Genomic DNA, 26428 nt, shown 5'->3' with positions numbered 1-26428 from the left:
CAAGAACCCTGACACCATCTCAGATCCCATACAATTTTAAGAAACAGAAAAGTGTCACTGATGTGAAAAGCAGAATTGAAAGGTAGTGTTACAAGAGACTAAAATCTTAGAAGTTATTTGTAAGATAGCTTCCACATTTAAAAGTTATATGTGAAATACTCAGTGGATTTAATGAATTAAGTCTACAGAAATAGCGAGCTACACTAGTTTTTATGTACTGAAGTTAGTAACCTTTTATGAATGAATATTTTTCCCTAAAAGTTATTCCTATGAAAAGAAGGTATTTCCCCTTGGAAAATGTGTTAGGGGAATTATCTGCTTATCACATTGAATAGATTTTATTTCCTTTAGAAGAAATAACACTTAAGTGATGGTGACAAAGTTTCCTGTGTTAAAGGGAATAGGAGAAAAGGGGATCTTTTGAAGCCACGCATTATTTAACATGGGTGCAGGAAAGCAATTTTGAGAATGTTGATGAAAGCTTATTTTTATTGCAAAGTTATTACAAAAGAAAAAAAAGTAATAACTGTGAAGTTCAGAAAAAACTTGCAAAATTTTAAAGCACACAGGAGACAGCTTCTTGAACAGGCAGGTATTGAACCCTGAAACCAGTAGGGTTCTGAGAAGAGGAACTTCATATAAAGACACTCTATATCTCTAGTACCATAGCAGCCTGAAAAATACTCTTATTAGTATTTAAGAGCACCCTTACTCTTAAGAATTGTACTCAAACACAATGTTTCACACACCAAGAACTCTTTTATGCTATTACTTATTAAAGAAATGGAGCAGGAAAAAGAATTAGGCCACTTCAGCAAAGTTAGAAAGCACAGAAAGGACAGCCTAGAAGTGAATAATAACCGATATACCTATGCTGCATAGCTGCCCAAGGCCAAAAATCTGATTACAAAAGGTGCTGTACAAAGACAAAACCAAAAACTGGCTCGTGCTCAAGAGAACTTTTTACCTAAGAAAAGGGACGATAGTACAGAAAGGGTGGGTGGCAAAAGGCAGGTCAACCTTTGATGGGAAATTGGCTGAGCTCCTAGTTCTTGTTGGGATTCAGAGGCATCAGGGCCTTATAAAGTTTTATAGAAGCGCCTAGAGGGACTGAAGTTGAAAATGTTTACAGGGAGTTGCTCCACAGAAATAAAAAGCAAAAGCATGCTTAATTTGAAACAGAAGCTGGTCAGAAATATAAATCTACAATTTGACAGGGGAAAAAGAACAAAGATCAGAGTAAAGCGATGAAGGGCCTTTAATATGAAGACATTAATTTCCTTGTGAAGGAAGAAGGTAATATAGTCAAGGTCACAGTGTAGGAAAACAATGTTTTAGGGAACATATTTTGAACAGATATGACTACATTTGTAAAGGTCAAATAAAGGGATGTGGCATTAGCCAAAACATATGTTGGGACCAGAATAAGAATTTTACTTTGCAAAAGCACTGAAAAAAAATTATACCTTCATAAAACAAAAAGATATATCATCCACAGCTGAACATGGCTCATTGCTGAAGTTGAAGAAGCCTCTTCACCTGAACCATCCAAACATAACTGAGGATTCTCCTTTGGAACGCCCCTGCCCCTTACCTTGCTCTTCCCACCAGACAGCTTTGGGCAGCAGGAACAGGAGCACACAATGAAGAACTGGTTACAGCCTCACAACTAGAAAAACTGGGGAAGAATAGTCATTAGTGTTTCTGTTTCCAGACACTATTTCCAAGACAGCCACAAACTCTGCCAAATGCAAAACACTTCCGTTGCACCATATCAGCTTGCATATAGTGAGGAAATGGCATGCTCTTGGCCTGTATGGAGCTAGCTGCTGAGTTTCCTTACCTTGAGAGTCTATAACAATGACTTACTTTCTGATCTGAAGACAGAAGTATTTTAATGATTGAAACTAAATTCAGTTAGATAATATTGATACACTTACCTTGAAACTATATAGTCACATAAATTCATTTAGCAATTTTTTTCCCATTCTTTAGAAAAATGTGAACACATCACAATTGTCAACTCAATGAAGCAGATCACTCTCAGCCATATGATGTGGTATTAAAAGCCCTTGATTTGTTTCTTGTGTTTCGTGGAAGATAATGCTCTACCTCTGGAGCATCTGATTTGCAGGCTGACATTACTTGCAGGAACAACAGAATTTATTAAAAATACAAATAACTGTTACCTAAAAGTTTTGTTGTAGAAGATCTTTCTTCTTTCTCCATCAAGCTCATCTGTTCTTAAAGATAGCATTTAAAACGCTTGGACTACCTTTGCCCATGAGGTCTACTTAATATGATATTGCAGTCACGACTTGTCACAAACCTCAGGATACATAAGTTCAGGTGGGGAGGAGGCTATTTTCTGAGTCCCAGCTGCTAGAGTTGAGACAAATTTGGTTTGCTTGTTTTTTAAGAAGATATTTATTGCCTATATGGCTGTAGGAAAGTCTGAACATTAAAGACTCTTAAAACCACTGATTTAAAAGACCAAGTTTCAAAGCCAGTTTCAGGAACCAGGTAAGTTCTGAATGTTTGGCACTGGTGACTATGTTGATATAACAGCAACTAAGATCCACAGAAACTCTTTCAAATTTAGGATATTTATCATCAGCCAAACTAGTTTTTCACACGAGATCACAGAGTGAGGTATGCATAGGTACGACTGAGCATAACAGCACCCCTGGGGGTTTAAAGGTAATCTTAAAGTGAAATGCTAGCCAAGAAGTAGTTGGCAACAGTAGGTGAGCATTTGGAGCAAACTGTGAACTATTTTCTTGGCTAAGGGTATTCCCTGCTCTCAGTAGGGCCACTTCAGTATTCTGTACAACTGCGTGTAGAAAAGCAGGATTTGCATGGTGGCTAAGGCAATTTCCTCTCAGAGAAGCAGAGGTTTGCCAAATCACACAAACAACTTAATAATTTTACTTATTTTTATCTGTATTTGCTCTTAGCACATAATTAATTCTATTTTCAAAATGCATTTTAATTTTGAATAATATTCCACATGCAGATTGTTAGGGTGGTATTCAAAGCATAATCAGGCTCTTCCACACTGAGAAAGAAGTCAGCTGCAGGATGAGAATTCATACTGGAACCATTGAGAGCTCACGTCTCAGCCCCAGCTGTGCCAGGAGCTACAGATGCCATCCAAGGACTGAAGAGAATTTTGTTTTGGAGAGTAAGAGAAGGAGACCTGTAGAAGGCAAGGAAGAAGAAAAGCCCAAAGAACCCTTCCAGTTGTATGCAAATGCCATGTATACCTCCTTTGCTACTTAGTCTCTAAAAAATACATTTTTAAAAAAATATCCACACACACACACGTTATAGAGCTACTACCTGGGCAGCCTATAGATTGAGAAGAGTTCCAAGTATCTGACATGCAAAGAACTTGCCCTTGTAACAAAACTTACAAATTCACAGGTAATTTTGGTTTTATACAAATGATGGTCACAGGACTATGTGGACTTTCAACACTACATGGAAAGGACAGGGAAGGTATAACAGCAGATGAGGACAAGGAGATCCAATGATTAGGAGAGCTGGGCTTCTCTTTTCCTTGCCTTTGTCCTTCTTCTAGAGATGTACTCTGGGACATGAGGTGATGTCATCGTTGCTTTATGCAAAGTCCCCGTCTGTTTAGAATGGCTTATTCTGAGCTACAGCAACATATTCTGGGATAGCATAACAGTTCGCTTACCTGGGTAAGAATTTAGCACTGACTTCACATTGCCTCACTTCAGCTGTTAACCTTCTCTTATGCAACAGTTGGATAAAAATAAAAATAAAAGAAAAGTATCAGAGAGTTTTGATTAATTTCTTGCTATTTTTGAGTTGATTTCACCTTCAGATTCTAGATTAGACTAACATTAAAATCAGGTTATAACTACAGTAAAGAAATGCATAAAATTGATTTTGCTGTAATATTAGAAAAAGGAAATAATTCAATTGGGTTTAATCTAATAACATGTACTTATAAGACAAAAATTTGGCCTATGCTACTTAGAAATCCCTTTTTCATTTTGTTAATGTTTCATTTCATCAGACACTTTTATAAAACTTCAATTTTTTTTGCTGTGAGGCCTGTACTGCATTGCGTTCTTTTTCCTTTGCTTTCACATACATCAAGAAACGTAGAAGAAAGTAACGCAATTTCATGTTGTGGGCTTATTTGTTTTTTGTTTGTTTTTAACATGTTTTGTTGTAAAACCACAATAATCCACAAAAATAAACCACAATATTTGACTACACTGTTACTATGGGGCTCTTGGAACATGTTCTGTAGAAAAGAGGTGATGAAACTGCCTAACCTAGTAGCTCTTAGGGCACTGATTGATGAATTGTGAGTAGATACTGAAAAGGGACATTAAGAAATGTAAACTGAAAATCTAAAGAAGATCCTTCATTTTTAATATTGAAACCAGGCCAAGTAGATTATATGAAAACTGAATGGATTTTTGTTTTGATGTTACAGAGGACTGCAAAAGTAACTGAATTCCAGAGATCTGCGTACTTAAGTTTATGCTGTTGAACATCACACCTACAAAAGGTCTAGATGAAAATGCAAGTTATGTTGGTTAGACAGGTGACAGTCAACAGTGCTGATCCCATACGTAGTTGATTTATTATCAACTTAAGCGGCAATCTTATGAGCTTAGACCAAGATAATAAACGTGGAAGTAGTACTCATTTCAGAGGCTGACATTTGCAGTGATTTACAGTTGCTTGAGAGCACGTGGATACTGGCAATTTGAACTGCCTGCTGTTCAAAAGTAAGAAAGAACCAACCTCTTACCCTGCACCATGCTAGATACAGCAAACCTTTGAAGAATCTTTCCCTTCCAGGTCTTCCAGCTTTTAGCATTAAGAGCTCATTTAGATGAAGAAATGAGATTATCTGCAGCTGGAATTAACAGTAATTAGGTGCATTTTCAAAAGGCAGTGGATGTTTCACCTGTGATACAAAGCTGATGTGCTGCATTTCACTCATCTGTGAAGAACCCCACTAAACGACACGCAAGTCAGGCAGTGCCTTTGCAGAGCAGCACCGATGAACCCTTCCCTGCCTGGGAAACGTGTGCACATATCAGTTGCACATTGGCAAAGCAGAACTGAAACAAAGGCAAAATGTCATCCAGTGTTTTGATGAAGAAAGAAGAATTACAAGTTTACAGTGCAACTCTGGAATGAAGGCAACCTTCATTTTGCATTCCTCCCCTTCCTATGCAGGAGTCTGTCCTGCAGAAACCTCCACACCAGAACACAACACAACAAGAGCAGGTTGTGCACCAGTCTAATGTTCCCTCTGATGCTGAGCAGGCAGCTAACTGGCCGTGTCAGAGCACTTGCCGAAGAGCAGATGGATACTGCTCACCAGAAAATTCGAGACTAGCTGTTCATTTACTGCCCTTAGCCACAGCACTTAGGCACTGTCCATTATGCTGTCTCCAAGGATAACAGAAACTATTTACAGCACACTAGGATTCCTCAACGCTTTTGGAATGCAGTGACTTTTTTTTTAAAAAAAAGCATTGCATCAAAAGGAAAGTAAATTTATTTCTGTGAAAGCTGACCATTTTTTGAAACGTACACTTGAAAAATACACTTTTTCTGACAGTTTAGCCCAAGCAAACACACTACAAGTCTGTAAATCCAGTTCTTATTTTTTCCCCATCTTTGGAAAGAGAGGGAAATTGTCTTTACTTGCCACGTATCACAGCTTTAGGAGGCACAGATATAAAATACAGTGAAGTCAGAGAAAGACAAGGGGAAGGAGGGAGGGAGGATGTGCACACATTGTCCAGCTGATGGAACAGTTGTCTGGGAGTCAGGAATTCTGTATTTGGTTCTACTCCCAGCCCCCAACACATTATAGTGTTTAATGCAAGTCACTACATCCTGAAACCTTGCTATTATTCATTTAGTAGAAGACAAACAAACAAAACAAAAAACATGTACTGCGATTTCACGGTGCAAGTACATCAAACTTAACAGGCTTGAGTTAAATCATGAAACACACATCAAACCTTACATCACTATCAATTCAAATTCCAAGGCATCCAGAATCACAAAGAACTTACTTGCCTGATATCTGAAGCAGTAAAATGTGATCTTTATAGCTGGCTTTAATACAGAACATTATGAAAATTTGTCATCCAGGAAGATATACATTTTTATGGAAACTGTGAAACAATTCTGTTTTCATTTAAAAATTGTTTATCTAGAAAACTCAGAGGGAATGAAACAATTTTCATAATAAAATTAAATTAGAACTTAGTAATTATTATTTTATCTTTAACAGATAAACTAGTCACTATGAAAATAATGTAAGCCACATCAGTCTTACATGGGTAATTACACTTTTATTGATCCATTAAACCCAGAAAATTTTAATAACATATTTAAAAGGTTATTATTTACTCAGAAATCATTAGCTTAGCATAGCACAGCAAAAGTAAAAAGAAATATCATTTCACTGCTTAGGAAGAGATGAAGAAAATAACATGCAAAGTAAATTAATCCGTTACATGTAAGTGCAATAGTCACTGTAACTTGCTGAAACTCATTACTGTTGGGGAGTGGTGGTCACAGGGAAAGAAAAGACTCCTGCCAAACATTTCCAGCATACAAAGGAAAGACATCCATACGAGCCCCACTGAAAGAGAATGTGCACGCTAGCACCCACATAAATCCACTCTATCTTCTGTAAAATAACCCTCCCCCCCCCCCCCCCCCGAAAACTTCTATCTACTACTTAGCTGCATAAAATAAGCCATATGTGGTACCTAAACCTTGCATTATGTCTGAGTTTGAAAGAATTACTTTCTATGTGGGTACCTCAGACTCACCACCAATTAGCAGAGATTAACATACAGATGTATTGTTTCTGCCTCCTGAATGGATGGCAGTTCAGTGCTTCCAAATTGAGAAGGGGAGGAAGTCTACAAAACCGTGTACTATAATTGTTATTTATCTTGAAAAACACCCATCACTGAAACATTAGCCTCATTTTAGCATTAAAAAATCAGAAGTAATATACTAATTTGTATGACACCCCTATAATGTGCTTTATTACAGGTAGAAAAAAGCCAAACCGTGTAATTCCCTCAGAGTAAATGAGAGCAGGTGACGTGAGAAACAGCAGTACTTATCACTGACAGTACATGATGGAAGTATTCAAAAGCACTTGCGATGGACAATAGAGGGGCCAGCTTCCTCATATTCATCTTTACTGATCCACATTTGCTGAAAAGTGGACAGCGATGCCAATATTGAACCCCCAATCCAGACAGAGTATTTACGTTCTGGTGGTGCAATCATCTAAAAGAGAAGTGCAATCTGTTGTAAATAAAGTGACAGGCAGGTAACACAGTAACATCTCTTTGGATGAAGTAACTAGGTAAAAGTGTTATCATCATACCAGTGCAATTCTAATGAAATAAAGCACCTAGGAGATAGAAAGCTTGCCACGTTCTCTGCCTTCCACCTCAAGTCAATAGAGATGTTGTTACGATGAGCAAATAAATAATTTCAGCCCATAAAATATGAGATGTCCTATAAAATATCTTCCAAAAATTTACAAACTTAAGAAAGAATTTAAAACTTTAAAAGATTAACCTAATTTGATTGCTAATAAAAACTGCACAATATGATCAAAGGATTTTATTTTATTTTTAAGGATAAAGTAGTCCTTTAAATGAAATAAACAACCCTCCATACAGACTGGCCTTGTATACCTAGCTAAGTACTAGACATAGGGCTAGAAGACCTGCTGCCTCTTCCCCCCTTTGCCACTGACTTCTTAAAATACATTAAGCATGCCACTGCTTCTGCGTGTTCCTGTTTCCATCCCTGCCACTTGGAGTCATGCCCATTCAGCATGCAGCCTGTTGCAAGATAAAAACGGGCTCTAGATTTCACACAGATTTCACTTTGGGCACTAACATAGCATGAAGCCATAATACTGCTCAAAGTCTCAGGTGGCTATTTCAGCAGCGTCCACAGAGAAGTCCTCCCTCCAAGTCAGCCAGCACGGACCTGACTTGGTCCTGCTGCCCGTGCTCAGACCTGACAGGTCCAAAGTGCCACCAGCTGTGGAGTTGTTAACACCAGTTAACTATTTAACACAAGTACGTGTGCAGCTTGGTACAGAATGAGATGACTTTTATATAATGTTGGAAATCCAATCTTGTTAAGACCTTTCAATATCTTCTCTATATTTTGCCCATTTTGAAGTAAGTTCATCAATGAAAATACACTACAAATCTAGCCATAATGAAAAATTTTGAGGCCACCAGCTGAATCACATTTTTGTGTACTCCATTCTGCCATACCTGCAATGGCCTCCATTGTACAGAGAGGTGATGATAAAGGACCGCTGAACTCTCATTTTCTCAATTTGCCATAACCTCTGTTTATTAATGAAGCAAAGCAATTGTGCAGTTGGAAAACAGCAATATACACAGAGACTGCTTATAGCCTAATGTACAAGAGCACTATAACACTATACGTTGTCTTGAGTCAGGGCTGAGAGAGTCCTTTCAAATAGCTAACAAGCTGTATATTTTGCACACTGCTTAGATTTTGAAATTATTAGTGAAGAGCCTGTAAATGAAATTTATTTCACTCTTTTCACTAATGGCTTTCACTGTTAGCCAAGCCTTGAAGTCTATAATATTCCCAGTAGCTTCTCACGTTGTTAATTCCCCCATTGGTATTCACAGCTCCATTTTCTCTAGGCTCATCCATACCTCTCTCAAAACCCTCTTTCAGTCCTTCTTTGGCTGGTAGAAGGAAAAGAGATGTAAGGCCACCTGTCCAAGACCCAGTTCTCTTAATGGGACTCCTGATGCAGGACCTGGATATTCTCTTAAGGACATTTCAGATTTCTTTATTTTTTCAACAAAAAACGGGTAAGAGTAAGTGTTAAAAATTACCTTAATCTTCATGGTACTTGGAGCCAAAGCTGTAATCTCTTTCTGCATACGATCACCAATACCAGGATACATTGTGGTTCCTCCAGAGAGTACGTTGTTGGCATACAGATCCTTACGGATGTCAATATCACATTTCATAATACTGTTGTATGTAGTTTCATGGATACCTGCAGACTCCATCCCTGGGTGGAAAGAAGTTTTCACCATGTTACTTCTCTTTGTCCCCTTCTTTTTATAGTTGTTGAAATGAAAGGATATCTCACTAGTCCAAGATCGTATCCCTCGCCTGTCTTCCTGAGGAAAACTCCAGAAAAAAAAAGCTAAGTGGTACTTACGAGACAAAGGAGAAAGGCAGTACACACTCCTCACATTCTTTGTCATCTCAGCATAGGGCCAGACTAATATACTAGCAGAATAGACACAAGGAAGAAAGATCCCTACTACAATTTCATATTGGATTTTTTACTTCCTCAAGTGAAATAATAAATAATAATAATAATATAGCAGTATTTCAGAAAAAGAGAGGTATTACTGCAATACTTTTCCATATTGATAACCTTTTACCATGCTGTTAGCAAGAAATAGAAGCCCACTTGGCTGATTTCACTGGACTACTTTGATTTTGAGGTGTCAGTTAAATTAAAATGCCACTACAGTAAAGTTAACTTATGGTAGCATTTCTTTTGCTAAAGAAGAGAAACAGGCATGAAAAAGTACTGCAAGTAGAGCCTGAACTGTAAGTACTATACTTTTTTAACTAATAAACACATTTTGACAGAGATCGGTGATCTGGGAAATCCTAAGTTCCATAGCCACATTTCCAATACTAACCATTGTTTAGCACCAACCTTGATCCCTGGAAATTTTAACACTACAGATAAAAACTACTGGAAAATTATATTTTATCTGATTTTTAATAAGATTAAATTACAGATTAATATAATAAAACAATAAACAGAAGCAGAATCTAGATTAAATAAAACACATGAGCAGCACTGTGCAGTTATACATCAGTCAAGATAAAAAAGCAGTGATCTTCTCACAGTTCTCTAAACATCATCTTAAAATCTCTATTGCATTTATAAAAGGTTGAAACTGTCTTAAAATTCTATTATATCCAAACTGACAAGTACCTTTTCGAAGCAGCTTCTAAAGAATTGATTAAGCAAATAGAAGCTGCATTTTTTTTTTACGGACATTTGAGAATAAATATCTAAGATCCTACAACTGCAGGTTTCCTATACTCTCTAAGAAATACTTCTTTTCACACACTGTTAAATCCCTAGAAAGAAAAGTCGTGTCTCACCTATGAAGGATGGCTGGAAGAGAGTTTCGGGGCATCGGAATCGTTCATTTCCAATGGTGATGACTTGCCCATCAGGAAGTTCATAGCTCTTTTCAAGAGAGGAGGAGGAAGCAGCAGTTGCCATTTCATTTTCAAAATCCAGAGCTACGTAACAAAGCTTCTCCTTTACATCTCTCACAATCTCCCGTTCCGCTGCAGAGAGCCAACAAGTTTTTCATCAATATACAGTATGACAGCTAGGACGCAGATATTCTTGTGCACATTTCCGTGGGTTCATGGTGATCATCAGTCCATTGGATTCAGATCTCTCTGCTATCTCAGCTATGTTACTTTCCATTTCCAGTACCAAAAGTCTCTCATCCACAGATAAAAGACATGTTGTACTACAGTATAAAATAAAGACTAATGTTAACATTTTATATCTCAAAACGTTGATCAAATCTTTAGAGGTTCATCCATTACCAACTAATAACTTCGTTCCTTTGTCTGTGGAACAGGTAAGATCAAATCCAGCAACCAGTTAAGTTTGTCAGTGACACCACATTGCCTAACAAGGTGGCTTCCTCATCCTTGAGCTCAATACATGTGCTGAAAGGCAAAGCCAGGAGAATCCCATTAGCTAACCTAGAGATAAGGATTTTGATGCATCTTGCCAGGTACATGATTCCAGCATAAGACGACAACTACCAGAGCAAATGCATGAAAAGTACACACAAAACACAGCTTATTACCAGTGGTGACAAAAGAGTAGCCTCTCTCTGTAAGGATCTTCATGAGATAGTCAGTCAGGTCTCTGCCTGCAAGATCCAGTCTCATAATGGCATGAGGCAAGGCATAGCCCTCGTAGATAGGCACATTGTGTGTGACACCATCCCCAGAATCCAAAACTATCCCTGAAAAAAGAAAGAAAAGGAAAAGCTGGTTATTTTTCATTGAAACAGAGTCTCTACATTCTCCATATTCTAAATTGAAATGTGCAACAAGAAGATGCTCACATGATGATTGCTTCTTTTATTCTTATAAATCAAATGCTGTTCACGTGAGGTGAAGTTGTTAGCACAAACTAACTGTGTCTGGGAAAAGACTTGTAACATTCAGCAGTTTGACTGTATTGTTCTTACTGAACAGATGCTACCAATAACAATCATATACAGAGTCTTCCATTTCAGAAGACCCCTAGCACTTCACAGACATTAAATAATGTGTAAACTGTATACAAAAATCTGTCTGCCATTAAAATAAATCACTCCATAAGGGAAAAAATATAACAATGGTTTATCTGTGCACAGACATCACTTACATTCTTGAATAGAAAATGAAGTATATGTTTCCCGCTTAAAATGAGTACAGCATTTCTGTTATCAAAGACACATATAAACAGTTGAGTTTTAAACCTAAAGCAAGTATTTTTGACAGGTCATAATTCCTGTAGGCTGGTGATCTTTTTATACAGAATTATACTGTGGCATCAGGCTACAAAGACAGACGGTATTTTAATTCTTTTTTTCAAAGTATATCAAGACTGAAGGGTTGCTAAGAAGTAATTTATCATCTTAATGCCTGATCAGATTCTAAATGGCAGTAAGAATAGATCTCTGTGCTAATTCTAATGATCACTTAACAGCGGATATCAAGTTAGGTTATTGAAATTCAACACTCAAATGAAATATTTTCATTAAACTAATGAACAGTATTTTTCTTCTACTGGGAATGGAGCTTAACAATAGAGAGGTTTGAAGTGAGTAAGAAGGAACTGCAGATTTGGAACAATCTGGTTAAGATACAGCGTCTTCTCTATGCTGTGTAATTAAGGGCAGTATCAAACTGTATCCTCTTTCATCTGCTCATGTCATTGAATTGACTTGATCTTTTGAAGCAGAAAGACTTAAGATCCACACCTGTACATTGTTTCCATACAGCTATTGACCTTTCTTAATACACAGCTGACATACCACAATCAAGATATCTGTGTACGTGCACATGCGTACGCAAGGGAAGGACAGGCGGACAATACAACTCCCAGAGAGACTCACCAGTAGTTCGTCCAGATGCATACAGAGACAGCACTGCCTGAATTGCTACATACATGGCTGGCACATTGAATGTCTCAAACATAATCTGTAATTAAGAATTTGCAAACCTTTAGGATCTGCACTAAGAGTATCTGAAGAGACAATAATATATTTTTTTTCCTTACATGAATACTGCCAGTTACTACTACCAAGTTGCCTCCTGACCCATGGCTCTTCTGTGAACAGCACACTACATTTTCTTTAGGATTTCATAAAGATCACTGAAGTCAGTGGATATATTTCCATTAACCTCAGGCCAGGTCATTTTGCTACTGGTAATTTTCACTGAAAGTGATGCTTTTTCACCTTGATGGCAAGAATGCAACAACACAGCAATCTGATATATGTGTATATATATATATATATATTTTTATATATATGTAAGATTTGTAGGAGACACAGCTGGAAGAAACCACAAGGAATAATCTGTCTATTCCCATCTCAAGGAAGAGTCAACCATTCCTGACATAGCTTTTGTTCTGTCTCTGAAATTCTGCTGCTGGAACATTCAGATTCCTCTGGCAAACAAATCTAGTGACACACTATCCCTAATATTGTAAGGCCTTTCTTGGCGTCTAGCTAAAACCTCACTTGGTCTGGTTTAAACCCATGACATCTCACTCTTCCCCCTGCAAACACAACAGTTTGTTTTCTCCTTATGGTGACCTTAACCATGGTCTCTCATCTTGTCCCCCATCTTCTCTACTCTAGAAAGCTTCAGTGCTTTCCACGTTCCATGTCAGATATACTGACATTTTATCTGACCAGAAGCAATATCATTCATTCCCAGCTGGCCTTCCACTGGAACTCTGCTAAGGAAAGCCATTAAGGGAGGACAGGGAGTGGCTTTATTCTTTCTAAAACCAATGCCACGTACCCTAGGCACTGTCACCCCATTGCTAGTGGCACTGCTACAACCACATCTCACCATCCTGTCTGTCAAAAGTGCAGTGCCACTGGAATCGGGATTACATTTAGACTTTGCATTTCATAAACTAATACCTTTGCCAGTAAATCTATTTTAATGAAAAGTATGCTGTCAATTAAAGAGTACATCAATTACAATATTTCATAGTTAATTGATGTAATGAATTTAATGCAATAAGTAATAAAAAGTAAGCCTTTAAACAATCTTGAAAATAGGATTTATCATTACAGCATAATGACAAAGAAACAGTCCTAGACATGTCTACTGTAAAAACCACACGTCCTGGTTGCTATAAACCATTTTTTTTCTTATGTTTTGTTGTTATTTATCTCCCAGTTGTATTATCTCCCAGTAACGTGTGCTGTCATGCTCACTACTTAATTAGTTTATTTACACTGTTGCTAAATTAGTGCATAATCTTCCTATTCAATATACGCCAGAAATGTGCACAAAGGGAAGCTCAAGGCCATATTTGATTTTCCCAGATGACTTTACACCTATATCTGTATTTAAATAACATTTACCTCTGGTTACACTACTGGTTAAATCTACAACATGGACTTTTGGTCAGAAGGCTGCTCTAAAATACACAGGCTTCAGAGGTCTACATTTGGTTCTGAGATGAGTTTGCTAAATCAGACTGGGCATGTCTGACTGCAGAAATGCTTAGCAAAACATCCTTTCAGACTGAATGCTTCTAGATAATCTATTTTCCCAAGCCAGAACAAAGACTACTTTTTGTACACTTTTTCCCTGTCCCTGAAGATGTGTTTGTTAGGAGATCCACAAATCTATGTGCATGTGGCCTTTAAAACATCTTCAAGAAAACACAATTCTGATATGATGATAATGAGCACTATGAGCTAAAAGTGTTGAGAAAGTGACATTCTTCAGTGTAGGAAAGCAATAGTTTCTACAGCTTGAGCTGAGGTGTTGGGCTATTACAAACTCAGCAGTCTCTGTGGCCAGAGGTAGACATATAAGAAGTGTGACTGATCCAAAGCTCACACACAAGTGTGATGAGTGTACAAAGTGTACGTGATGAGCATACAGAACTCGCAAACCTCTGCATTGAAAGTCACTTAATGGAAGAGGAGCTGCTTTGGCCTCCTGTCCACACCTTCCCCACATACCAAGCCACACACACACAGCCTTGTAAACAAAGAAAATCACTTACAGCTTCTAAGAGGCTGGTTGTACATACAACACTACTACATGTAAGAACAAAACATTTTAGGGACATTCAGAGAACTGATATGGCATGAGTAGCAGAAACTTTTGCTCTCTCATCATGGTTCAACCAGTGTGCTCAGATACTAACCCTAAGGTCTGTATCTCCCAAATTAAGAAAGCTGAACATCCAGGACTACTTATACCATGGCTGCTTCTCTGTGGAAATGATCCGCAGAGCAGCATTCCCACCTGATATCTGATGATTACCTGAGTCATTTTTTCACGGTTCGCCTTCGGGTTCAAGGGGGCTTCAGTGAGCAGCACAGGGTGTTCTTCTGGTGCAATGCGGAGCTCGTTATAGAAAGAATGATGCCAAATCTAAAATGAAAATTGCTCAGAAAAATGGTCTGGAAACTATTTCTTCTGTCCATATAACAGAACTACATAAAAAGCTTTTCAGACACAGTCCATGTGATTTTTTTACAGACATATTAAAACAGAGAAAAAGCATGCATGATCGAATGTGCTAAATTCCATTCTATTTTATTTCAGAACCAAAACCCCTGAGATTTTACCATATGTAACAGCAGAGCCTACACAAGGGAGTCCTGCCAGGTAGGATTCCCCACGCAGATGATAGATCACCCCACTAAAGAGGAGCACTGGTGAATTCCCAGCCCCAGTGCTCTGGCACTGGAGCACAGCCAAGCACTGAACTGCCAGATCTGGAGAGACATCTCCACTTCAAGCTGCTTGGAGGCGGAGATCCAGTTGCAAGTCATTGCCAACATGGTCTTTAGAAATCTAATTATTTCCACAAAAATCAAAAGCCCTTTTTGCCACAGATATTTCATCCAGTAAGCCCTGAATCAAACTGTCATTTATTATAGAGTAACCACATTTCTTATTTTCTGTAAAGCACCTTAGTATTTTTCATGTTGGAAGGCATTACCTGATCAAACAATAATGGCTTTGATTGTTCTTCTGATACATCAAGGCCCTTATTGTCTGAAGACCGGGGCTATGAGAAACTCAAGGGATTTTTTTTCTTGATGCCAGCTCAAAGAGAGATCGCTCAGTAACATGATGAAATATTTTTATCTTCTCATTTAATTCTTTCCCGTACTTATTTTTTCCTCTTTTTAATCATATTCCAGCTTTGTTTGACCCAAGGAACTTATTTCTGAGAACAATACATGAGTTTTATGGGTAAGTTCACTTGATTAATATCCTAGAAACAAGTATTATCAGGCTCCAAAACGAATTTAAGCAGAAAAAAGATCTTATCTAAATGTGAAGCGTCTACAAAGTCAGCAGCTGTCCAGAGCTGGAATTACTCATTAAGAAAATTATGAGCCCTAAGAAAAAATTCCATTCCCTCTCAGTTCCCTTAAAAAACAACCACAAAACAAAACAAAAAGATGTTTCCAGAACTGGGGCTTGGGGTGGGGAGGTAGGCCATCTTCCACTTGCAGGTTTAGAAAACAAAGACGGGTGGGGGGGGGTTGAATAAAACAAAGTAATCATGTAAAAGGTATAAAAAGGACAATATGTGTCAGATATAAGGAGAAGAAAAAGTCTGCAATTCCAGACAGGAGAGACATAACTGAGAAAAGGGAAGGAAACCTCAGTCCATACATAATTAACAGAGTACTGAAGATTTCAACAGTGAAGAAGAAACCTGTATGAATAAACTAGGACCCTGACGAAATCTCTGGCATGTTGCAAGTTTTTGCTTAAATCCAGGCAGGATTAGACACTGTACAAATCATTAGATTTGATCTATTGATAGTCATAACTGTAATGGATAATGATATTCCATGAGAAACAAGAATAGCCCAGTGTTGATTTTAATAGGTCACAAGAATTAAATTTAAGCAGCAGGCACAATAGCAAAGAGAAATTACCAAGGAAGGATTATTCTAACACTTAAACATTTATGTAGTGATCAGAGCCAGAAATTGCTCCATTCTAATGCTTCTCCTCCCATACATTGTCAGCTCAGTAGCTGTGAACAAATTAACAGCGATGTACAATGCCCTGTATTATTATCCAGTGGAAAACGGAGCAGTCCCAATTTAAATATTGTGAACTGAAGCACATGAGAAGAAGAATGCTTCATTTCATTGCCTACACGTTCTGCCCTTGATTCACACGAGTGTCTGTGCATCCTGCAGCATCCTCACTCTTTCTCTCACACGCATGCACACACACTCATGCTTACTCACTCGCTCAGCCTAATCTTTTGGTGACCCCCCTCTTTTTGTCATGTGTGGATGGCTAGGCACTGCACTGTTATGCCTTTGTCCCATTTTTTTTGGCATGTTCCCCAGTAATTTTCTTGTTTATTCTACAGTGTGATGTTTTTCAGTACTTCTATTGCCAAGTATGCAAAAGAAATTCAAGATTTGGATCAAAATCCTGTAACTGGTTTAAAAAACATGGGGATAAAATATATCCATACACAAAAGATATTCCTTTAGCATCAAAACTTTGGGAATTGTATTTCAGAACTTCTCTCGACCAGAAAAGCGTGCTCACGTGTGTTTTACTGAGCTTCAGTGGAAGCTGAGATTTCAATGGGATCATACGGCTGACTGAATCAAGAAGGACCATAAGGAAAAATATAAAATATATACATAATATACATATAATATATATAAAATGTTATATATATTTTACATATGTATATTTCTTTATTTGCAAGAATCACAAAAGTTAGCAACACTGTTCTCATCTCTCACTGCCTTTATCTCATGCTGCCTTCTTTTTCTATTTGTTGCTCATTTATTTGAAAACTGCCTTCACTTTCTGTCCCACTCCTAGTCTCAGAACAACTCAGTTTGGGGGCATCTTTCCCAGCTACTGCATTTTGCAAGCTGTATGTCTGAAGAAAATTTGAGCTAGGAATTCACTTTCACAATTAATTCCTTCACCCATTTATATGACAAAGAAAGAGAGGAAGAAAAAAATGTTCAAACCACAGGAACCCATACAGTATCCTGCCATTACTCAAATTACAGCACTGTCTGAAGCCTCCACCACTGAACACCCTTGGAGGCCCTTCCCCTAAGAAGGGGGAGGTCTGGGCAATAGGCTATACTGCAGCACTGTACTACACTACAGTAAATAAAGCACATGCCACATTTTTACCTCCTTTAGTACCCTTTCCTGACTACATTTTAGATAGCCTACTCTAGTATCCAGCATTACCCAGAAAGGGAACAAATACCAGTATGCATAACACACAGGAGAAGTTTTAGATGCAGAGACCAAACATTGAGAGAAGAACATAAAAGAGTGACCTCCAATTTTATTTAGAAATAAACTTTCCTACTTGATGCAGGAAGCAGAAAAAATATTAGGAAGAATGATGTAATGGGAATTACATTCCCATTCCTATATATCCTATTCTGCAGAAACAAGCAAGGTGTCCTCCCTCCCAGGAAGCAGTGCAATAATGAAATGCAAATACTATGCTTCCATCTAGAGGAATAGGTGGGCAATTTATCTCCAAATACGAACTCAGAAACTCCCATTGCTTCTGTGTCAACTTTGGTCTGTTCATCTGGAACACTCTGCACTTAGCAATTTGGATTTATGACCACAACCCAATGGTTGAATTATACGATGTTAGATATATATCTACACCTCATCTCAGCAAATGCAAGCACAGGGTACTACAGGCCCTGTGTCTTCCTTTCAGTGGTGTTTTCCACAGGAAGTCATGACTGGAAGCATTGGCTTGTGTTGTTTTCTTCTCAGAGCATTCCAGCTGGAGATGGCACAGGACTGAGTTGCAATCCTGCCCCTACAGCAGACGTACAGTATTTCCACAAACAGAGAGATGCTTCCTGCAAAGACCAGGACACCTGGGACCTGAGAGAGACGTTGCACAGTAAGAGTGCCTTCTCCGGTGCTTGTCATGAGCACACCTCACTGCCCATGCCAGGTCTGAGGCATCCTTAGATAGGCATTTCACAAAAAGCCATTATGCAGGCTGAATGCCAAGAAAGCTGTGCTTAACAGGGAATACAGCAGCCTTATCACCACACAGATGTTAAAAGCTAACTGGAATCAGCAACAGGAAAACATGCTTCAGAAACAAAAGCCCTCTACTCAGATAATTAGTATAGGGATAGGAAGCCCAAATCTGTACTCTCCTCTTTAACTGGCAGCAAGAACATCCTACACAACACAACATGTGGACATCACCCATGATCTTGTTCTTGTAGGAAAAAACTGAGGAGGAAAAATCATCCCTCTGCCTCAGTTTTGATGCCAAGCGAAGGACTATATCTTTAATGTTTCTCTGATTCACATCTGGTGAATTGCAACCTGTATGGTTTTTACTTTAGGTACTTCCTATCATTGTCATGTCAAGTTCTGCCTCAGTATGAACTTCAGGACTGAAAATGGTACGCATAAAGCATAAAATACTTTTATAACATACTGCCAAATCTGATGAATAATAAATGTTTACTTTTTAAAACAGTAACAATTCTAGAAGTGCTAAGACCTGATCAACAACTGGACTCCTGGACTAGCATATTGCACTAGACTGAGATTACAAATTCTTCACGGACTTTTCCTCTGATTTGCAAGAAGGATAATGGCAATTTTTTTTTGTCTTAACATGATAACATGATGCTTCATCAAAATGATATTAAAAATTAACACCCACCTTTTCCATGTCATCCCAGTTAGTGATGATTCCATGCTCAATGGGATACTTCAGTGTCAGGATCCCTCTTTTACTTTGTGCTTCATCCCCTACGTAGCTGTCCTTTTGACCCATTCCAACCATAACACCCTGCAAAGTATATTGTTCTAATATTAGTGCAGTATATCATGCACAGTAGAGAGAATATAATTTTTAAGTTAAAACTCCATGTGAAATACTTTACCTGCTACTGCTACCAATGCTCCAGCATGTACCTCCACAAAGCCAAAAATGGGCAGGAAACTAATTCACTAAAAATGTGAATTTATCAGTAAACACCTACTCCATATTAACCCCCTCAATAAACCCACCAGGAAGCACAAGGCAGCTTCAGAAATGAAGTCAGGTATCTCACACTGGGCACAATTAGTACCCATGCAGGAGCCCACTCTAGACAGGTATCAGTAAATTCATGGTTTCTCTAGAAGAGGTGGATATTTCACAATTTCACAAAGAAATACATGAAAGGAACTATAGGTGAAAAAGGGAGAATTTTATTTTTTTTTTGGCTCCCCAGATTGCCTTTACATATTTGCTTGCACTTTGTGTCTAGGCAGTTCCACTACTGCCTTTAAGCAGTGAGATTCTTCCTTGCTGGGGGACTGGTTTAGAACACAGGTAAAATGAAAAACACTTGGTTTTGAAAAATTTTGAAGATTAATGTTCTTTTGTAAAATGTTTAACATAGGCATTTTCTGAAAGAAAACTTATTAAACAATAGTTTTAGCAAGTTCATCATGTTTGCATTAGGAATTCTGCCATACTTGCCCCAAATAACACAACAACATACTATGTACAATGTTATTCAGCAACTAGCATAAAAATATTTAATTTTCTCCTGGATATGTTTTAATTCCATGTATTTAATAATGCAGTCACTGAACTGCTTCACTGTGCAAAATTACCTGCCAGCTCTAATCACTAATAAAAGCCAGTGAGCAATTCTAGAGGTTAAAGAATGGACATGTTTTCAACAACTGACATTTAAACTTTAATAAGTCATAGAGTTGATCAAAATGTGTTCCTTAAAATGCTAAACATTTTACACCCATCAAATCAAGCTTATTTAACTCAGCAAAAGAACACAGAGAACTTCAAGGGAAGGGTTTTTACACCTCAGAAATTTAAAATCTGACTCAGTTAAGAATAAAATGAATGAAAACCTGTAGCTTCTTTTTCTAAAGTAACTGTTAGAAAACTAATTAAGCAGCAAGACCTTTTTCAAGTTCAAGAAAAGCTACATTTATCCATTCTAGTCCTGTTTGAGTTGATTAAGTGATGTGCAAGAGATCTTTTTTGGAAGTTTAATGGGCCCTGCCGTTGTTTAATGGAACAATAAAAGGAACTCCCCCCCTATTATTCATTTGGTTCCTCATGTTAGCATCGTTCTGCTTTTTTTCTTTGTATTGATACAGCAAGTATTAATTAATCCAGCAAGTCTTGTGTTCATTTTTTCCCCAAAAAGATACCTCCAAATCATTAAAACACTCATATTCTCCTATAGTCAACATTTTATAGTTGAAGAACACCTTTTCCAATGGACTGAGAAGTTCACCTCACAGTATTAAAGACATGCAGCTCAACCCACTGGTTCTTAACAAGCTAAATTCCCACAAATGTGGATGGGAGGTTTGTCTGAATAAAACTGATCTTTTGTCACTGCCACAAGCCTCAAAAACAAGAGCAGACAGCGCTTCCATTTTGGTACCAACAGACCTGATGTCGAGGACGTCCAACGATGGATGGAAATACAGCTCTTGGGGCATCGTCTCCTGCAAACCCAGCTTTGCAAAGCCCAGAACCATTGTCACAGACAAGGGCAGTGGTTTCATCATCATCACACATGGTGCCTCACAGCTGTGGCTGCAAAACAGTAATTTGAGAGAGGAGAGGGGAGGGAGTAGATGGAATGGAATAGGACAGAAGCAACTCTCCACATTTTAGACAGCAAATTGCTGAAAAAAAAAAATAATCATAGAATCATAGAATATCCCGAGTTGCAAGGGACCCATAAGGACCATAAGTCCAACTCCTGGCACCACACAGGTCTACCAAAAGTTTAGACCATGTGACTAAGCGCACAGTCCAATCGCTTCTTAAATTCAGACAGGCTTGGTGCAGTGACTGCTTCCCTGGGGAGCCTGTTCCAGTGTGTGACCACCCTCTCGGTGAAGAACCTCTTCCTGATGTCCAGCCTAAACTTCCCCTGCCTCAGCTTAACACCATTCCCACGAGTCCTACCACTGGTGATTAAGGAGAATAGGTCACCTGCCTCTCCACTCCCCCTCGTGAGGAAGTTGTAGACTGCGATGAGGTCCCCCCTCAGCCTCCTCTTCTCCAGGCTGAACAGGCCCAGTGACCTCAGACGCTCCTCATATGTCTTCCCCTCTAGGCCCTTCACCATCTTTGTCGCCCTCCTCTGGACACTCTCCAACAGTTTAATGTCCTTTTTGTAGTGCGGTGCCCAGAACTGCACACAGTACTCGAGGTGAGGCCGCACCAGCGCAGAGTAGAGCGGGACAATCACTTCCCTCGACCGACTGGCAATGCCGTGCTTGATGCACCTCAGGATACGGTTGGCCCTCCTGGCTGCCAGGGCACACTGCTGGCTCACATTCAACTTGCTGTCAGCCACAACCCCCAGATCCCTCTCTGCGGGGCTGCTCTCCAGCGTCTCGTTGCCCAGTCTGTACGTATAGCCAGGGTTGCCCCGTCCCAGGTGCAGGACCCGGCACTTGCTTTTGTTAAACTTCATGTGGTTGGTGATTGCCCAGCTCTCCAATCTGACCAGATCTCTCTGCAAGGCCTTTCCACCCTCATCCGAGTCCACAACTCCTCCAAGTTTGGTGCCGTCAGCAAATTTGCTCAAAACACCTTCTAGTCCTACATCCAAATCACTTATAAAAACATTGAGGAGGACTGGCCCTAAAATGGAGCCTTGAGGGACCCCACTAGAGACCATCCGCCAGCCAGATGTGGCCCCATTTACCACAACCCTTTGAGCCCTGCCCGTCAGCCAATTGCTCACCCATCGTATGATGTTTTTGTTAAAAGGAAAAAGAATGAACCTAAACAGCAAAGTCTATACAGCCTCAATATTACAAAGTATGTTAAGTATCCATATAAGTTTCTACTTGAATAGATTTACTGAACCAAATGAATGAGGACATTCAGTCTTGATTTCCAAAGAGAAATCTCCTCCAGTGTAGCTTCAGAGTCCTGTGATATTCTGTTCTTTGACTTGGTGATCATGGGGTAAGTTCAGCGAAAGGATGCACATTCAGCTCTTACATGGACTTCAGCAGGTATAACTCCCTGTCTTCTGGGGCTGAATTACCTTCTAGAAATTCCATTTGTTAAAAACAAATTAATCACATGCGCCTACCAGTTACAATGTCAGTACGCAAACAGTAAATGAGCTCCTGAACATTCATTCCTTCAAATGCTACATTTATTCCCTAGTGGCATTTTTAAATTTGCCTTTTTCTTAGAGGGCCATCATCAATCTGAAACAAGCAACTAAAAATAACCCCTACAAAAAGTTTCATGAAAGTGTTTGCCGTGTTTTTAAATGACAGCTACTCTGTAATGTTAAGTGCTCACTAAAGGATCCATTCCATATTTGTAAATGGTAAATACCTTATCAAAGTGGCTATTCTGGGAAACAGAACAAGACGTGGCTGGCACAACTGACCCAAACCAATGAAACTTTAGGGTTGGACAACATATCAGGTGAAGTCCTGAACTCATTGAAATCCATGGCAAAACTCCCACTAAGGGAGGGCCTGAATTTCACCAAGACTTCTGTTTCAGATTCCTTGTTTATTTTTAGGGCTGTAGGATTGCCTCTTTAGGCAGTCAAGAAGAGGGAAGTACTTTATTTTTCCTTCTCCAGCTACTTCACTCAGTAAGGAAGAGGTACGTTAGGAATGAGAAAGGAATGAACAGAAAAACAGAACTTACCCATAAAAGTCCTCTCCCTAACAATGCAAACAAGTATGTGACTTCTGATGGCATTTCAGTTCCACCTAAACAAGTGCCATGCACAGGGGCAGGCCATTAGCACTGGCAGAGCAGCCAGTAATATTCAGGTTTTTCCCTGGAACCAACTCATGCTGCCCCATTTGTGGGGTTTAAAATAGTCTCATGATCTTCAGAGGATCCCTGCAATAATACTGAAGTCCCTGGACATTCAAAACCCAGCTTTTGTCACAACAGACAATGACTGCGCAGTGACAGTATGCTGTCCCCTTCTGCATCAAAGGAAGTTTGAGCTGCAGGAAGTTCCTGGTGTTCAATCCTTTCCCATGGGTTTTATGGAGCAAGGCCATAACATATAATTGATCAAAACATCGTTAGATGAAACAGAAGCATAATTTAAAAATATGACATTATTTTAAAATAACAAACACTTTAATTATCATTGATCTGCCTATGAGTAGAAGATTCCTTCTCTTTTAAAAAAAAAAAAAAGTATTTTTATCACATAAATTTGCTAACAGATTTGATTTAGGAACATCAGTTCCAGTAGCTGGTATTTCTGAACATTCATTCCTGTTGCCATGAACCTACTTTCTTCCAAAACCCTAAGGAAAAAGTTTTTAGAATGCAATGAACTAACCATTTACCAGCTTTATCCAGCTTTACAGAACTGTATCCAGACTCTGATTTCATCAGTGTGAGTCTGAACTGAAGGAAATTCACTTCTTAAACACAGGAATTGCATCAGATGAGACACTACAATTTCAAAGCAGAGATATTAAAAGTAGAGAAATTCTACATAGCTCTGAGAGTTGAGCATTGTTCCTTGGTTCTAAAGACTGGATATGACAAAGATATTTAGTCCTCCATGGTGAGAAATAATAATCCTTCATTCATGAAAACAGCATTTTATATGTAACTGTGCATGTAAAACTAAGGTCAGTACAGCCATACTCAGGGAAACAAAATGCAGGGGTAAACCCCAGTTCCTCCTTGCAAGCTACACTTTGGGGTGCTAGCAGTAATGCAGTTTACACCCTTTATTCAGTATTGATTCGATTCCAGAGAAGACACTGAAACTTATTAATAAAATCAACAGCCGAATCTGTTCATTTCCTGCTTAAAAAAAAATAGCAACAACATTGCTTTGCTTATTATTACTTGGTCGTAAGGTAAATGATAAAGAGCACTACTGAAATATAAAAACCTTCATTGTCATTATTGCTTTGCAGCTGCTCAATTTATAGGTTTAATAATCACTTCCACAAAGCAGTCATTTGGAAGTCTTTTCACTAGATGAAGTTCAAAAATGCAAAGACTTCCATAAATTTGACTGATTTTTAATTTCAATTTCTTCTAATTCCTAGCCCAAAATTGAATAAAATTAACAGAAAGCTTTCCCTTGGTTTCTACTGGTTTCTGCATAATATCCAGAGAAAACTATTAAGACTTTTAAATTGTTTAGCTCATTCTGCATTTTGTATGCATATTTAGTGCTCACCAAATAAAACTCCTTATTGTCTATGCTGAAGACAGATACCTGAAGTACCTATTCAATCAAAACCTCAAGCCTCCATGCCTCACATAAGCCTGCCCCGCAACACTTGCCCATCCCTCCTTGGTCCCCAGTGAGTTCGGGCAACTGTAGATAGAATCGAAATTAATACAGAATTAATTAATTCTCAAGGCAGCACACATTTTACAATGTGTGTAGTCTTCCAGTACAAAAAGAGTAAACTAAATGTGACGGAACACATTCACCTTGTGCTTCAACATGGTTTCTATCGTTGCTGCTCATAGTTAGCTGTTCAGTTTGCACTTAGTGGTTTTTCTAGCCTTCAGATAGACTAAGAAGGTTCCACTGTACACCACTTATCTTTCCAGTGTTGAGAGACATCTACATTTCCCTGCAATCATACAGTAAAATCTGAATTACCTTACACTAGGAGCCCCTCTGGAATTCCTTCAACGGCTGAAGCAAGCTGTATCCAAGTCCACAGTTTGGAAAGATGAAAGTGTACATATCCCCAAAAGTAAAGAGAAGCATTAAAATCATGAACTGTAACACCAAAAACTCTCAGGGCAGTACTTACCCAGGAAATGGTGATGATTTGTAAAAGCGTCTTTGCAAATGAAATGATCTCACTTTCCATTACATTTATATCAGCTTCAGGAATGGTGTTCACAGAATATCTACATGTGTCAAGCCATTTTTGGAAACTTTTTTTTCAGTTTGTGCTTATCACAGGGACAGCATAAAGGTCTGGATAAATTAGGGCAGAATTTCCACTATCTCTGGATCCTTTCCCACATGCTAACTTGCAGTGCCTCATGACATAGGGTTTTTTTGTCAGTTTTTTTTAATTTTTCAATCTCCCTTGAAGACAAAAATAAGATGAGCAAGTCTGGAAGGGTTTGTGATCCATTGTTGTTATTGGAAAGGATTCTACTTCATTATAACACAAATAGCTAAGAATAGTTCATTATCATCCTGTTAGCAGCCATCTTCAAGCTGGAAAAGGAAAAGTCTTACCACGTACAGTACTCATGTTTCAACTGTACTTGCTGTTTGTTTGTGTGGTGCAAAGCCTGAAAATAGCTGACTTATCTCAATATTTGGGTGACACTATGGCTGAAAACAGGGACTGAATCAGCAATAAGTCATTCAAAAGAGATGACCAGTAACTATTCGACAAAAAAATACATCAATTACATACGAATATATCTGACATATAGGAATCCAGACCATTAACAGACTAAAAAATATTAAAGGATCATCAAGAGAAGTTTCCAGGCTTTACCTAGAACGGTAATTAAGGCCAGCAATATTTCCCACTCCATGTGATGAAAACAAATGATGCAGAACATTAGATACAATTTGGTAAATGTTAACTCTGCAAACATCTAGTGCCAACCAATCCTTTCTCACCTGTAACCGACTGCGCAGGAGACCTCACATACAAGAATCTTTGCACCATAAGCAAATGTTTCACTTCATTAACATCTAAGTCAACCTTGTATCTGCCCATCAGTAAAACTGATGGAATCCTTCCATTTTCATACTCACTAAATTTTTCTTTTCCCACAATACTTTCAGGATTTCAGTCTAGCAAATAGGAAATCAATCCTTTTTATGACTTAATGTCTGCTTCTTTAGATTTGGCTTGTTTTGAATGCATCTCCATTTTAAACAGACACAAACAAAAACACAGAACAAACACCAAATACCAGGAGAAAAACCAACATTCTAGCTTCAAGTGATCACAGTCTTCATAAATAAACTGGTTTGGGAATTGGAGAAATAGT

At 38.5% G+C, this 26428-nt stretch overlaps 1 protein-coding gene and 1 long non-coding RNA gene across 4 annotated transcripts; both read right to left on the bottom strand.

Annotated features, from left to right (window-relative positions):
• Positions 1–3093: 3093 nt before the first annotated feature.
• LOC310900443 lies at positions 3094–4895 on the bottom strand. The gene is made up of 3 exons (XR_014585130.1): positions 4792–4895; positions 3704–3754; positions 3094–3199 (listed from the first exon to the last, which is right to left on the bottom strand). It is a non-coding gene; the product is annotated as an uncharacterized lncRNA (long non-coding RNA).
• Positions 4896–6345: 1450 nt separating this feature from the next.
• LOC310900439 (actin, alpha skeletal muscle B-like) lies at positions 6346–25317 on the bottom strand. 3 transcript variants are annotated; one of them, XM_083838454.1, is made up of 10 exons: positions 25216–25287; positions 25059–25104; positions 20858–21004; positions 19103–19231; positions 14686–14796; positions 12279–12363; positions 10977–11138; positions 10246–10437; positions 8940–9121; positions 6346–7323 (listed from the first exon to the last, which is right to left on the bottom strand). In XM_083838454.1, the coding sequence occupies exons 3-10, from the start codon at positions 20984–20986 to the stop codon at positions 7180–7182; spliced, it is 1134 nt and encodes a 377-aa protein (XP_083694580.1). In that variant the 5' UTR covers positions 20987–21004; positions 25059–25104; positions 25216–25287; the 3' UTR covers positions 6346–7179. The 3 variants fall into 3 exon arrangements, with proteins under 3 accessions (XP_083694580.1, XP_083694579.1, XP_083694581.1); XM_083838453.1 differs by lacking the exon at positions 25059–25104 and having other exon boundaries at positions 25216–25317; XM_083838455.1 differs by lacking the exons at positions 25059–25104; positions 25216–25287 and adding an exon at positions 21410–21538.
• Positions 25318–26428: the final 1111 nt, after the last annotated feature.

The sequence above is a fragment of the Anser anser genome (genome assembly GCF_964211835.1).
Source record: "Anser anser genome assembly, chromosome: 5".
Taxonomy (NCBI): Eukaryota; Metazoa; Chordata; class Aves; order Anseriformes; family Anatidae; genus Anser; species Anser anser.
Note: the sequence above shows the minus strand (reverse complement) of the source record. Positions and strands in the feature narration are given on the sequence as shown.